Raw genomic sequence first — 15,929 nt, forward strand, 5'->3', positions numbered from 1 at the left:
CATCGAAGCATCTTGCAGGGAGGACTCCTCTTAATAGATGGCAGCACTATCGAAAAAAGCTGTCAGTAAAATGGAGTAATTTCACACACACATGGTTCATCATTATCTCTGTTTGTGTTTTAAACCCTTTTCCTTGATCATTATACACTTAAAAGGTGAATGATATGAGATTTATGAATATGAACATATTTTCTAAGTTTCATCTTATCTTTGCTAAATACGTAACGTTACCAACAACAAACCAGAATCAGAGTGAGGAAGAATCACACGACGACTTGTTAAATGTTGACTGACACTGTCACTTATCACTGGTACTAGAAAAAAGTATGTTTAATAGTAGTCTGAAACCAGTCGTTGTTACGGTTCCCAACAACCGGTTCCCTACGTTGTTTGAGGAACAAAGGCTAGGTACTAGGATACTGGGCTCAAAAGATTTTAGTATCAGGTCCCTGTGCTGTGGCAAGAATAAATCACCCTGCACTCCGCTCTGCTCTCTCTCATTTCTGTCTTTTATAGAAAAGTGTCTCATCTATCCGTCATCATCAAACTCACACGTCATTCCTTGTTTTACCTATTTTTAGGGCCATGGATAAATTTGTCGTGAAGAGGCCGCGAACTAAAGATTCTTCTCCGATTAAAAGCCCTAAAAAAAGTAAACAACTTCAGCTGCGAGATCTCAAAGTGAGTAAAAAGAGTTTTTGGAGCGACTTTTGTATCCCATGAATTATAAACCTCCCAATCCTTTAGAAACCCATTGAATCTTTATGTCATGATGATCTGATAATGTTATTTATCTGATCGATGAAAGATTTATCATTTGAATTGTGTTGTTTTATTTTGTAGAGAGTCGTCAACATAGACGACATCAAACGCTATAAAGCGATGTTAGATCTACCCAAACAGAGCGATGAAAATATTTTGGAAGCGCTCACGGAACTTCAGAAAAAAATCCCTCCGAGACATGTTTTCCAATCAACTCAAATAGGTAATTCATATCTGCATTGAAAATTTGTTCAGAACTCAACTGATTTGATTATGATTTATGTATTCTGTTTGTATTTTGTAGGTAAATCAGTGAAAAAGTTTCGCAAATCAGAGAACGAAACTATTAGGGAACTGGCGAAAAAAATTTGCAACGAGTGGAATTCGTTTTTCGTGAACCATCAACAAAAAGGATTATTAGAAGTGAAATGTGACTTGAAAACAGAGAAATTCCGTGAAAAAGCTGCGACATTATTGTCAGAGGTGTTAGAAATAGAGGTAGAATGTGCATTATATCAAGGATAACATCTCAATTTAACATCTTCAGGGGTCAGTTGTACATCTTTAACTTAGGTCCAAAGTGATCTATCTTAAGACTGGTCTCATGTAGTTAGATTGGCTAAAGAACTAAGATGGTCTTAAACTGATCTTTCAGTATTACAGTATTACTGATCCCTGCTTTTGCTTGAAGACATGCCCGGTAATTCCTACTGTGCTTAAAAAACAAACCTGATCATTAACTTAATTTTTCAGAACAATCACATTCTAGTGGAGAACATTGAACGAGAAATATTTCATCAAAGCAAAAGACTAATGAATAATGTGTATAAAAAAGCCACGCGAACGATGGTGATGAAATTAAAAACGGATAGTAATGCCAGACAGAATCTGCTTGACGGGACAATCAATGTGAAAGAATTTGTTTCGTTATTCGTCAAAAAGGGCTCAATTTGACGAATTGAAGACTGATCTGTGATGAGCACTCTGTTTTGTGGTGAAATTCTAATGTGAGGTTAGGATGACCCAGTTTTGCAGTGCTGGTTTAAGTTCGAGTTTAAAAAGTGTAATAAATTGATACTAGAACAAGATCTTATTTGAGAACTGTGAAACTGGATCCCGAAGTCAAACTATGACCGTATTTGTGTCTTACCGACTCCATGATGTTTATGTGACGCTGTTTTGATCATGATCTGATCAATATTTAATGCATTTATGATCTCCAAACCTAAGAGATATTTATTTAATGAATCTTTTTGTACTCTGTAATTACCTCTTTGTTTTTTGCGTAATATGATTATATCTTAAAACATTTTCTATCATGTAAAGTTAATTTCAATGTATTGTGTATCGTGTAGTTAACTTGTCATCATGATTTTGTGAAAATACAATTTTTACTTTTTCCAATGATTCTGTTCTTATGTCCTTTGTCTGCATGTTTCACATACTCTCTGATGGATTTATGCTCAGCAACAGCTTTAACCTCAGAACTTAGTTGATACACCTTTCACCATATATGACTATTTCGTCCACTCGACCAATTCCTAAACCCATGGAACTCCAAAACAAAATAAAACCACTACAGTAATTTATAATTTTCATATTTTATTGCTGATATTAAGGATTCAACAGTACTGAGAATCATCGAAAAACAGTAGAATTTCAATTCAACATATGCAAATCAATTCCGAATTCTTCCAACACGTGGAACCAAGGAAATTTATACCGTAATCATTATCTCTACATTTCATCAGCACATGTTAATAAACATCATTGATGAAATAAGTATTGAAAATGTAAGCGAATTATTGACAACCGAATATTTCAAAAGGGCACTTAAAACCCCATGTGTAATACTGTACATATATAAAGATAGCCCACAGGATGGATCTACAAGAAACGAATTTGTGCACACTCCTAAAATAGCTTTGTTTTAGTCGACAATATTTTGTAACCAATTGGCTAATAAGCATCAACATCTTAGATGTTTGAATCCAATAAACCATACCCAGTCCCTCGGATCCAGCCTGGGAATCGAGCTTTATCACAAGCTCTACTTATATCAAAATATATCTTAGTTATTTTGTGCATGCACGTATGGACATTTAATGGACGAGGTTTGGACACTTTATCAAAAGAAAATCTGAAATTGTACATTATGGCAGGATTAAACATGAGAACCTTTCCGTACTAAATATGAATCCAAAGCAATGATTATTTCAGCTATCTCTGTAATAGAATGCAGCCCTTCTCATCGACTTTCCAAAAGATGATTCTATACGAAGACCGAAATTCCAATTATTCGGAACAAATTCAAAATTTAAGTACTAAAAGCTTATAATTACGAAATTGTTCTAGCGCTGATATTACATTTAGATTGAAAATCATGTGTTTTTAAGAAAAAATGACTGTTCTGACTTGACCAGTAAAATCTGATGCAATTATATCGTAAACTGAATGAAGAAGCGTTTCAAAGATGAGATTAATACATTTAAAGTGAACGAAGCCTGGAATTGCAATCAATACTTACAATTCCAATAACTGATTTACATGTAAAAATAGTAATCAATGATGATTATAATAATAATATTAATGATAATAAATTTCCTATGTTCTACATGAAGTTAGATGAGAAGTTTAGTCAGAATTTAATAACAAAGTTAAGCCGTGAACTTATCAACGTGTGCGCTCAGGTTCAGCAAGATTTAACACAGACAAATTTGGTCGATTTTCCTACGGTAAACAAATGATCCGATATTAATATTTCAGGATTCAATTAATGTTCTACGTAGCCGATACACGCAAACTGAGAGTGATAAATATAATCTAACATGTTTAATCTAAACGTCCTTTTGAGCTGAATTTTAAGTCACGACAAGTCCTGAATTACATGTAATTAACCTATACAGTTCATATGATACATATTTATATATAGATATATATATATATATCTATACATATATATCACAAAATCATATCATTATGAAATATTTTCAGCTTCTACTTATATAAAACATCCATTATATTGTAGCTTTAAGTTAACGGCCTTGGCGCAAGGATTGCGACTTGAAATATTACTTATATAAAACAATACCATATGACACTTCATTAGTTTTCTGATCCCTATCATATTTCTCCCTACAACTTGGAGCAGCTTCTCGTTTTAATTCTATAAACCGTATAATAATCGTATTTATTCATATATTCATTCGGATAAACTCAAATATAACGTCAGGTGGGCTAATCACAGCGATAAGATAGGTCCTTCTGAAAAGTGGTCCGCTCGGTTCCAGGTTAAATACCTCTAATGATAATAATAACCCTGGTTAAAACTACACAAAAATAAATTCTTGAATTACGTAAATCATAATGAAAATAACATAACTGTTGCATTGCTTCGAGAAATTCAAGTATCTTGGGGGGTGATTTTTCACCATTTGATATTAAACGACAAATCATTCGGATGGTCAGCTCTATATAGCACAGCACCTTGTGTGAATCTAAACACATTTCATAAACCGTTCTATGAACATTCTACATAAAAGTCATCGATATCAAGCACCTAATCAATAAATGGAATTATACAAGATGAATCTTACAACCTGAACTAAACAATGCAGATAGAAAGATATTCATCAGCATCATAAAAATGGAATGTGATGATTAAGCAGTTTGCGACAATCAATATCAACATTGATTTTAATGAAACTGAACTATAATTTGGCAGACTTTAGTTGGATCCCTGTTTTAATCATCCCTAAACGACCTTACGATCAAACCGACAATCTCTGTACAATCAGATAGACTGACTAAGTCTCAGTCGCCGTGATCCCACTCTATCGACCGAACACTGGCTATAATACATGTAGTTATAATCAATAATAATAACAATAATAATACATGATATTTCTGGTAATTATCATTTTGGCCGGATATTGTACCAAACGTATGCCCCCAGTTATACATAACAACTTCATGATGATTAACTAAGAAATGTACCGAAGGAACAGAGATGAATACCGTCAACTATCACTAGGTTGAATCTGATACTTTTTAATCAAACTACGCACTCGTTCAGTGTTCCTTCAGCGACATTTCTCACTCTCTGTAGAAAGCTTACAAATTTTCGTATTAATACAGTTTATTTATCTTTATTTATTTATATATATGTATGTATAAACCGATTATGTATATATGATATCGCAGATGTTGAATGGTTCACATAGCTTCAAATTCATCCACTCGTTTTTTGGTATTGCCTTGTCTAATTTGCTTGAGTGTTTTGAATTTATCACGACCTTGTTTCACATTTTCAGCGTGTAGGACATCGTTTTGAGTTAGTTTAGCGGTATCTTTCGATTGCGCGAGCTCTTCGCTTAACAACTAAATGAAGAATAAAACGTATTGAGCATATATTGATTGTAAGAATGTTTTAAGAATTTGAACGAAGAAAGCAAGACGTACCTTCAGTTGCTCTTGCATGTTTTTCTTTTCGACTTGAGTTATTCGATCAAGTTCGGGAGTATCAACGTTTTCATTTACCTGCAGTTCATGGCCCCCTTGAAAATACGATGATGAAAATACTCAATGCAATAACGGATGAACTGATGCATTTGAAGAAAATGAATACTCTCGCAATAATTCATAACACCACAGTCTCTTAGCTCAAGAGTTTTCTAAGTCTGAATGTGTTACGCCCATTAAAGTTGACTCCAAAAAATGACCCAAATTTTTAGACCTAGAAATTCGACTTTTACAAGAGTACATCGAGTACACAAAATCACTGACTCCAGCTTCAGATTATGATAGATCGATCATTATTATCAACTGATATAATACCTGATTCGCTGCCTTCATCTTCATGATCTTCATGATCATTAACATAAAGTGGTGGTGGTGGGGGTGGTGCTGATTCTACATGTACTGACTGTACAACTGATACTTCTTCGTGTTGAATAACTACCGCTGCTATTGCTGCTTCTTCTGCCGCTGCTGCAGCTGCTGCTGCTGCTGCTCTTTCTCGTGCTTCCCGTTCTTGTCGTTCTTCCAGCTCTCGTTGCTGTTGCTCTAGTTTAGCTTCCATCTCTTCGTGAGCCGAATCGAGCTCTCTTTTCTTTCTTTCCAACTCTTCTTCATGCTCTCTAACCTCGCGAGTTTTTTCTTCCAGACGCTCCTCCGCAGCTTGCGCCTTGCGTTCCTAAAAACAAGTAAAAACTAAAGATCTTCATTCCTGAATCGTCCTTTTCATTTGTGTTTTGGTTACAATATACATGTATGTTAGTTCAGCTGAATAAATGGATTTTCATATGAAAGAAAAGAAGATATAGCAGTAGGAAGCATGATTCAACAATGTGGCGAGGTTGAATAATGAAAATACCATTCAAAATACAAAATATCTATCATCTAAATCAAATCAAATATGAAGATGTTTGCTGGGCTTAAAATGAATGTATAAATTCAGTTTCGCCTAAGTCACATCTGAAATCATTCAATAAGCTTAATATAAAATAGAAAGCTTGCCTCACCCCGAACTAAACTGGCAGTTAGAAAAGAGAAGCAAATTATATCCTCTGAGCAGAAAATATATTTTCTTAAAATGCTTAAAATCGTGTCAGCGCAGTGAATATATTTCACACAGTATTCTAACTAGTATCAATTGTTCACGAGAGTCACTATGATCAGTTAGATGTTGGCAATAAAAACTTTGTGAATTTGAAAAATAGTTTTTGTCTAGCAAGACATAGTTGTAGCAGCTATATTCATAAATATAAAAACAATAAATGAAGATAATTCGATTAAATAACTTGTGTTAGCTGCACAACTTACAAACTCTACTTGCTTCTCCAACTGAAACAATGAACCATGACAGGTTTTACATGCATGTATCCGAATATCTCAACCTTTCGCGGCAAGAATTCTACATGCAACATAGCACCGTGAACATGCATGAGTGCATGAAAATCATTACAAAAAGACAATCGCAACATACAGATAAACAGCTGGTCTGCATTTATAGTTTGAAGGCATCCCAACAATTACATCGCGAACAATTCGTAAAAATATCGTAGAAAACTGCTGATAACAACTAACTTACTAGTTCTTCTCGACGTTCCTGTTCCATGGTATACTCCGATTCTACTTGCATTTTAAGTTCGAGGGCTTTCGCCTTCTGTAATTCCAATTCCTTTCGGTCCTCATCAATTTGTTTGTTTTGTTCTTCTAAATCAGTGACAGTTTTCTTATAACTTGCCAATTCTGCGTATAAAAGAAAACATAAAATGATGTAGAAAATACAACAAATATGAGAACATAAAGTTGAGTTAGTTGTTTTGATTGATTACCTTTCTGGAACAACTCAGTCTCTTCTTCTTTTTTCCTCAGTCGAGCTTCAACCTCTTTTTGCCTTTTTTCAGCATCTTCACGCCATTTTTTTTCTTTCAAAAGTTGGCTTCTATAATAAATATGAAGTACACAACCATGTAGTTGAGGAAGCGTTATTCTATTTCACATGAAAAAATATCATTTGTAACATAACCAAGAAGTGGGCCAATTATTTGGTCCTAAAATCAATTGTTCAAAGTCAAGACAACAGGCAAGGTGAGATAACCATATACAGTACATGAAGCACAGCCAAGACAAAATATATTTCATGATTAATGACATGGTCAAATATTCAGATAAGGTTCCATCGAGGCTGCACTTAAAGTTCATCAAAAGTAACCAAAAATCTAGTTTTCATGTCTTTAGATTTTTTATAGTTTGAGTAACATTAATGCTTGTTGCCAGAAGCACAGCTTGCAATAGGAAGGCACAGATAGCCTTTTATCTAATGTATGGTTTTCCTTTTTTGAATAAGCAACAGGCATGTTCGCAGAAAATAACACACCACCGAGTTTTTCGTCAGAAGAATTTTTTAAACTCGAATAGGTTAGCAGTAGTTTGAGAAGGAAGCTTCATAAAATACACCTTCATTTAATTCTTCCAACGCAAGATAGAAATGATGTTAGTACGGTGATGATTTTGAAACTGGTATATTTCTTCTTGCCTGTGTCAACGGCTATTCAAGTCACAATAAATCATAATCATGTTATCATATATACCAGGAAGTACTGAAGTCATAAATTAATATATAAATGGACTGTGCCTTCCAATGGCAAGGCTTAAGGTGCCAGAGACAGCAAGAGTAAAGAAGTCAGATACTTTATATAGTTCTAACTTACGGGGATTTCCCAGTGCTGAAACATCAATTTTCATGTACATGGATGAATGGACAGAGCTAACAGAAATCTATGTCTACATACTACGAGCAGCGATCATGCAATTCCGATATACAATATTTCTAAGATCATATCACGATCAAGCCATCAGAGAGCAGCTATGTAACTCTAGTGAGTCGAATCAATTCATAAAAGCAGTACAATAATTAATAACGTATAAACTATGTAATAGAAGAAGTGTCTGTATAATTTTCGGACGGCTCACCTTTCAGCTTCTTTCGCCAGTTTGTCCTCTTTAGCCTGAGCTTTCATTTGTTGAACCTCGATCGTATCCGGTTTACGTCTACGCATGTATAATTCATGGTTACCCATGCATAATGCAAGAACGCGTTTGTTTATTCTTAAACGTGCTGCATAAAAGATGAAATCCTGGAAACGAAGACAAAAACGATCTTTAACCCTTTCAGTGCTGACTAATTAATACCCTATAGTGCTGGAGAAAATTTGAAAATTCTCAAAAATTCCACCCTAGTGTGTTGAACAATGGGAATACCACTATAGTGCGTCTACACCGCAGTGCGGTGTATCGTTAGTTAGTATTATTTCACTGTTTGACACTTGCTGCCATTTTTCAATAGAGATAATTACAAATTACTAATTACATCAATACACCGCAGTGCGGTGTACTAGCAAAATCCATCACTGATTTATACACCGCACTGCGGTGTAGACGCACTGAAAGGGTTAAGCGAAAGAACACATCGCGAAATAAAATTGAATATTCTCTCATAAAGTACTCACCGGTGCTTTTCTGTCGATGGGTTTAATGACAAACTTCTTGTCATTAAATGAAATATTCCTAATTTCACCCCACGGGAATCCGATTTTTGGTGTTAATCTGAAGATATATCCAGCAAATTCATGTTATTGAATTGAGACGTAAATATAGCAGTTGTTATGAAACAACCGAGGAACCCACCTGTCATCATGTTCGTATATATTGAGACCTAGAGCATCAACTCCTAACCACAAATTTGTGCCTTTCTTATTCTTGATTTCGAAGTAATTCACTCCGTACATCTCTAAATCTTGTGCGATTTTCAAGTATTCCATCATAGCATATTCTCTACAATGCAAATCACAAAATTCTTACGGGTCAGAGAATCCAAAATTCCCCGTTATTTCCCCGACCCTTGAACAAAAATTCCTAATTAAATCATAAAAGATCCTTGGTTCGGGCTTTCTCCTGAGATTTGCTATTTGTCACCACCAAGAACAAGAGACCAGAAGTTCGAATTCCCCGACTTTTCCTGATTTTCAAGAAAAGCAACAACTCTATGATCTTCCATGCAAGGAAAAATCTGGAATTCCGTGATTAGTGATTTTCCTTATTCGTAACAACTCTGATATCAATCATATGAAGCAATTGCCATTTAACATTAAAAATAATATATCAAGGAAACCATGGAATTCATATTGGAATTTACTATATATTTGTGTAGGAGTTTTCCTGCCCCACCCCTCAAACACAAGTACTTAGTCACTCCATATGCACAATACTTGAAATATTCATATCTATTGTTCAACAATAATTTCATCGATATAAATACACCACAGACTTCTAATTACTGGAAAATATTGCGATATATCTGGCCATAAAATAAATGAATTTGTGTTTGTTTTATTTCTGTGAACCAGATGCCTATACACAGCATGCGTGTGCTGTAATGTATACAATTAACATATACAGTAGATATATAGTAGAATAGTCGCTGCGGTGATCAATTTTTTTTTTTCAGCTGTCAATTTCTTCTATTACGTTAAACACCTGTTTCACATGAAATTATAGACTTCACCGTGCTTATTAAAATGCGCTGTAAAGATGCTCTACTCAGAAAGAAATTGCTGTAATTACCTGGATGTTTATAGATACAATCCCACACTCAGAGAGAGAAAACAAGTGTGAAAGGTTTCTACCAGCTAATGATTTATTTTCAACGGTTTTTTTTACTATCCGAATACTGAAGCCTGATACCTTCTCAAAATGCTTTTTCTTTCAGAGTGTGAGGTTTTTTCTATACGAGGATCATCCTTACAACATTGAAAGAATGTTGAATGTTTCATCAATGGGATCAGTTGGTTACCTGGCCATATCTTTATGTTCAGCAGCCCAAGTAAGAATCTTTTCCTGCCACTGTTCCTCGCTCATTTGATGTTGTTCGATCACCCTAAAATGATCAAAATATTTTTTCAAAGATCTCATTCATCGAGTCTGAATCACAGTTCAGACTGAGAGTTAATATTACCGTGGAGGGAGAAGGCGATCATTCTTAAGAAATCCCTTTTCATGAATATCTTGATTGTAATCCCCGTATTTAGCTTGTACCGCGTAGGAAGCCAATAAAACCGCCGTTTCGGGAGGACAGTATATCTCATCTCGGAGGATACCGTCTTTAACTTGCAGATAAAACATTTTCTGAATTGAAAATTTACTGATTGTTTAGACTGAAATTCAGTTAAATTTATTCAGACAAATCGCGAAACTATTAACAAGTGACATACTTGCGTAACATCCTGAATAAGTTCTTCAGATACATCTTCGGGGAAGAATTTGGCGCGGAATTTAAACTGTAATGGTGTCGCCTTCTTTACATCTTGGCTGAGCACCTGAAAAACGAAACAAGCACGGCACAATTACAGGGTGGCCAATCTTACTCGACTTATCTTTCCTGACTTATCTATCCGACCCCGACTTGATCTGCTAAGAATTCAATCAATAACCGCAGTAAACTACGTAAGACATAGACAGAAACTGTTTCATTTAAGTCGCGCAATCTCAGCAAATTTCCGAATTTTCCGAGATTTATTTACAAATTTTTCTTTACAAAATTCCCAGACTTTTTTAATGAAAAGAAAATCAAAATTACTGTGCATTTTATTCAGCAAATTCACAGGATATATGATTATTGAATGAAGTGCTTCCAGGTGTTACAGATGTTTGAGACGGCCATACAAATTACAGGGTACCACATAGAAACATTATTGAACACCGGTTACAATTTCATTTCAAGCGTGTTAGAGTATAAGCTTTCGCTAGATTTAGGTCGAACTGTAGATACTATTCCAGCCTATCCAATGGTCTTCACGGTACGCAGAACATCATGTGACACATTTGTACATTCTTAAATGCTCCTACTAAATTCACAGGCAATGAATATAAGTTTAGAGATTAAGTAATGAGCTAAAATCACCGGTAGTATAGCACTAGTGTATTATAACATACACTGGCATATTCAATACAGGGGCAAAAATTGAACCCGCACATTATTTGCCTGAACATCTATCTCTGTGTAACTAGAACCTTGTGCTGATTATTACTATGATCATTCAGCACCAAAGTATTTCGATCTATTGTCAGTGTTGGACTATTCACAATCAATAGAACCGCCGTCATATCTGCACAAACGGATAAATGATAAGCCAGTACAATACTGTATATTACATTTCCTCGAAATGTGATTAATTCTGGTCGTGCACTTCGTCGATACAAAGAAGAATTAACCTACAGTCCATATTTGAAGAGTAACTACACGCAGCAGTGCTCGAAAGGTAGCACACGAAAATATTCTCAACACACATAGTTTCATGTCAAGAGCATGTCAGTAGAAGAGCTCTCTTCCTACGCAGGTTGAAGTTGAATTTTATGAGCTAAAGAATTCCAGAGATCTTTATTTCGTGTCTTTCAGAAGATCATACTGTCTAGCATACCTATTAAACTATCTATCATAAAGGGAAGAATAGGAGAACAAATTTTTGATATAGGTGCACATAATCCACAAGTCAGCATTACTTTTATTCAAGTTTTCCTGGCTAGAAATGCTATTTCATCGTGATTGACTAATATCCTATTAGCTAACAATTAACAGCATACAAAAATGTCAGCTTCCAGTTAACAACTATAGTAGGTTAAGGACATTATTGTCGAGTGCACTTCTTTTATGATTCTATGGATCGATGTAACATTTCATCAGAAGCTAATCCCCGCTTAAGTTGCGTTTTGTTTGATGAAAAAAATTGCGCATCAGAGGATAATGACTCATTCAGCGAAGCTTCGATTACAGGGTATGGTTTTGTTTATGCCAAAAGTCGGAAAACACGCAGATATTTTTAACATTTCACCCCAACAAAAAAGCTGATTGTTTGCAGCAGGCACTAGGCAGAAAAAATCAATTCACCAACATATATAAGCATGTAGAAACTGATAGGTGAATTTTTTAAGTTGGTTCATATTTTCTCTCCACGATTATAATGCTTACAGTTTGAATAAAAAATATTTGTTTTTTAAATAAGAATGAGAAAAATGAACAAATCTAGTTATTGATAAACTCAAGCTATTCCAGTTAATACTATTTTGGTGTCACTGACTGATTAATCTAGAATATTTGAATAATTTCTAGGTTTAGCTTTTACAACACAAATACACAGATAGATAGTCCTACTACAATTCGAACTGCACGGTTGAATGTGCTGTAAGATAAAGGGTGGTAATATAGAGTAGATTTGAAAGAAGTATTGCGGTGATTTTCGTGAATAAAAAAACCTGTTTCAATGAATGAATCACGTAAATCGAGCTATTTACAATATTTTACGCCTAATACTAGAAACAGCGGAGAGATTTCTTTTCAGTGATATTACATGATGTTGATGAGTGAGTGAGAGAGAAATCGAAAAGGCAACACGATTACAAATACAAACCTTTTTGTTCAGTTTCAACCAGGTCGGGAAATCTTTAGTATCGTTATATTGAAGACCAAAGAACCAGATTTCACGAAGACCGATTGTTTTAACCACCTGAAATCAGAAGAACGGGATTTCAATATCGTAGTGTTACAGGCAGCTCAAAACACTTGACTTTTTAAGAAGTTCTTGAATATTTCAAGTCATGATTCGATAATTACGCGTTAAACATGAAATGAAATTAAGTATATGATATACTATGAAAAGCAGGACATATGCTTGAGTAAATACCATTATCAAATAGAGTATTATATTGTCCATACGGGTATATCAATAGTACTGATAAACATTTAAACCACCCATACCCTGTGAACACATAGAGACAAACCATGCTAGAAATATTCACTAACTCATTCATACTACGGTATAATTCGATGAAAATTCATTTTAAACAGTGTTTCGTAATCGTGGACTGTTTGAATTAGCAGAAATCTTTCTAAATCTACTTCAGACATTAGTATCGTTTGAAGTGAAAAGTTCAATCGACATATAAATCAAGACTATACCAGTATAAATATCGATATAAATTGAGATGAGGGCGATATTGAAATAACACAGCTGTAAAATTAATGTTAACCCGTATATATATATATATAACTATGTATTAAAAAGGTAAACCAATAACTTCCTTAGCAAGGACATATCACATATCAAATATCATTGCTGGTGAAATAGAGGAAATGTATTGCACTAATTCAAACCAGTTTTGACCCAGACAGAATTCATTTAAATCAAATTAATGATATAACGGCATTCGGACAATCGGAAATCAATCAAGAATACATTAACCCGAATGTGTGACGTTAAGAAGTCACGGGAAAGAGAGGAATTTGAAATGAAAAAAAAAAAAACAACATACCTGATCGAAAAGCTGTTTGCCTGTCGTGTTATTCTGGATGGCAAATTCGAGCTCTGCGTCCATAGACGTAACACGAACATTTACCTTAAAATTATATCAAAACAATTTAATCAACCGAGAAATCATGAAACCGACGATGGAAACATTTTAATCAGATACCATAAAAGCTCAGTTCAACTTATTGATATTATTATTACGGCTACATGTTCTCTCTCTAAATGACTCAACATTTGTAAGGAAATGATGTAAAGGTTATTGATTTTCTCGCGGCCCTCTTACCTCGTTGCGTTTCACCATTGCGCTAGATTGATTTATTATTAATATTCCTCGATAAAATTAATTCCGAAAAAAAAAAAACAAAACGACACGAAAGCTTTATAACGGTACAAACTAGCGCGAGAAAGAGTCGGTTTTGATTTCGTCGAGTGTTGGGTTTATTCTACGACACTACCACGCCTTTTAAAGTAAACCACTGTGTGTGAATTAACGGGGGAAGTATTACTATATGTGGAAACCCCACCCCAGTACAGTCACACTCTATACATATTACTAGCCCTATTGTTTAGTTTAAGTGTACACTGGAACTTCATATAGATATTTACTTTACAATGAACTGCGCATACTTCAGGTATAGGTGCAGTTATAACCTAGTTTCGTTGGGCTACGAAAAACAAGTTAGTAGCTTCAGCGATCTCAATGAGACACAACATTTAATTCTCCATTTCATAAAGAGATCTTTCGGCACTCAAAAAGGTATTACAGAATGGAATTGCGTTAAAGCAAACAAAATGCAATAAAATATTTCGAAAATATAAGGACGTTATTCGACAGAAAAAATTATTACCTAGAAGACTAGACTACTCGATATGTCTTCGGGAAAAATGAGAGTGATTTGACATCGAACAGTTTAATTGAAATGAAAAATTTTGAGAATATTTAGATTTTTGTAGAAGGCCCGAGCTCTTAAAAAGCGCAGAAACTATGCTAAAACAGTAGACAGACCTCATGGCCGTGCGTGATGAACAAATAAACTGAAGGCCAGATTCAAAATAACGTCGAACACCGTCACGATAAAGGATTAAAGTTTTTGCTATAGTTTTTCTCATTATTGTTCATTGCTATACAAACTAGGCCATTAATAATATAAATAATATATAATGGAGTATTGATCGTGATTGTGCATTTACTACTAGAGACTGTGGAGAGATATTTTATACCAAACATACTCATAATGTATATATTGAATTATTGAAGCCTAAACTACAATGTGTACATTCCGCGAGCTAATCGCGAAATGATGACAGAAAGTTAATACATAGTTACACAGCAACAGCAGCAGCAGCAGCCTGCGCTGTACGTACGTGTGTTAATACTAACCGATTTTGGTGCCATCGTACTGAAGTGAAGGAATTCTAATTCTTCCTGGAAAATAATCAACAAGCTTTCTTTTTATTAAAGGTGAAAAATTGCAACGAAAAGTCCAGTTTTAAATCGTTGTTATAGCTGTTGCACTTTGATTAGCCTTAGGGGTGGGTCAACCTTCCAAATCATCTAAAATTAGACTTCACATTTTTTAAACAAATTATACAAAATCTATATCTAGCCAGGCCTATTTGAAATACAGTGACAGCGATATCTAGTCGTGAACAAATTATGCAACAAAGTTGTATTTTCATCTTCAAATCAGTGTTCTAGCTGTGGTTGTACATTGCCTGAAAGGAAGCAAAACTGCCATGAAGATCTGGCTGGACTTCCCAAAAAATCTAGACTTTTTTTCACCTAAATTGTAAATTTGTCTATTAAGCGCAATTACCTCATGAAATACAGTAAATCTCAGTGATCTCTATATCTACACTAGTGACCAGTACTCGTCAGGTAGTGGTAGTAACCTGACAGCTAGTTAACGCTAATTAGTTTACGACAGTACTGTAACTGACGTGTGTGTGACGACTGTCGAATCGAGGAAAAGCCGGAAGTGATTTTCACCACACAAGTTTCAGTAATATTTATGAATGTTACATAAACAGTCACTGCAAACAGTTCACATACGATGATAAAACTATTTTTTCCCTAACGTCTGACGTAGATATTACTTAATAAATCACTTTCGTTAGAGCGTTATAGCTGTACTTACCGGCACAACTATAGACAGTATCGCGAACGTAAAAAACCAATATGGCCGCGACCGATGGGTGGATCCCGGTATGTGTCAATCAAATACCAACCGCGCGCCTTATGAGTAATCAAATCAAACAGCGGTCAAATAAACGAAGGGTCAAATTTAAAACGGATTTATT

At 34.8% G+C, this 15,929-nt stretch overlaps 2 protein-coding genes across 3 annotated transcripts; one reads left to right on the top strand and one right to left on the bottom strand.

Moving 5' to 3' along the window:
- Positions 1–47: 47 nt before the first annotated feature.
- Positions 48–2,109, top strand: LOC141914287 (transcription elongation factor A N-terminal and central domain-containing protein 2-like). 2 transcript variants are annotated; one of them, XM_074805575.1, is made up of 5 exons: positions 48–155; positions 582–681; positions 844–985; positions 1,067–1,260; positions 1,516–2,109. In XM_074805575.1, the coding sequence occupies exons 2-5, from the start codon at positions 586–588 to the stop codon at positions 1,714–1,716; spliced, it is 633 nt and encodes a 210-aa protein (XP_074661676.1). In that variant the 5' UTR covers positions 48–155; positions 582–585; the 3' UTR covers positions 1,717–2,109. The 2 variants fall into 2 exon arrangements, with proteins under 2 accessions (XP_074661676.1, XP_074661682.1); XM_074805581.1 differs by lacking the exon at positions 48–155 and adding an exon at positions 252–324.
- A 259-nt stretch (positions 2,110–2,368) lies between these two features.
- On the bottom strand, positions 2,369–15,812 carry LOC141914069 (radixin-like). Its single transcript, XM_074805348.1, has 16 exons — positions 15,767–15,812; positions 15,010–15,054; positions 13,633–13,716; positions 12,732–12,827; positions 10,539–10,643; positions 10,283–10,452; positions 10,121–10,204; positions 8,956–9,102; positions 8,778–8,874; positions 8,242–8,405; positions 7,101–7,210; positions 6,854–7,014; positions 6,586–6,606; positions 5,599–5,956; positions 5,224–5,318; positions 2,369–5,142 (listed from the first exon to the last, which is right to left on the bottom strand). The coding sequence occupies exons 2-16, from the start codon at positions 15,022–15,024 to the stop codon at positions 4,978–4,980; spliced, it is 1,872 nt and encodes a 623-aa protein (XP_074661449.1). The 5' UTR covers positions 15,025–15,054; positions 15,767–15,812; the 3' UTR covers positions 2,369–4,977.
- Positions 15,813–15,929: the final 117 nt, after the last annotated feature.

The sequence above is a fragment of the Tubulanus polymorphus genome, chromosome 1 (assembly GCF_964204645.1).
Source record: "Tubulanus polymorphus chromosome 1, tnTubPoly1.2, whole genome shotgun sequence".
In the NCBI taxonomy this organism is placed as follows: domain Eukaryota; kingdom Metazoa; phylum Nemertea; class Palaeonemertea; order Tubulaniformes; family Tubulanidae; genus Tubulanus; species Tubulanus polymorphus.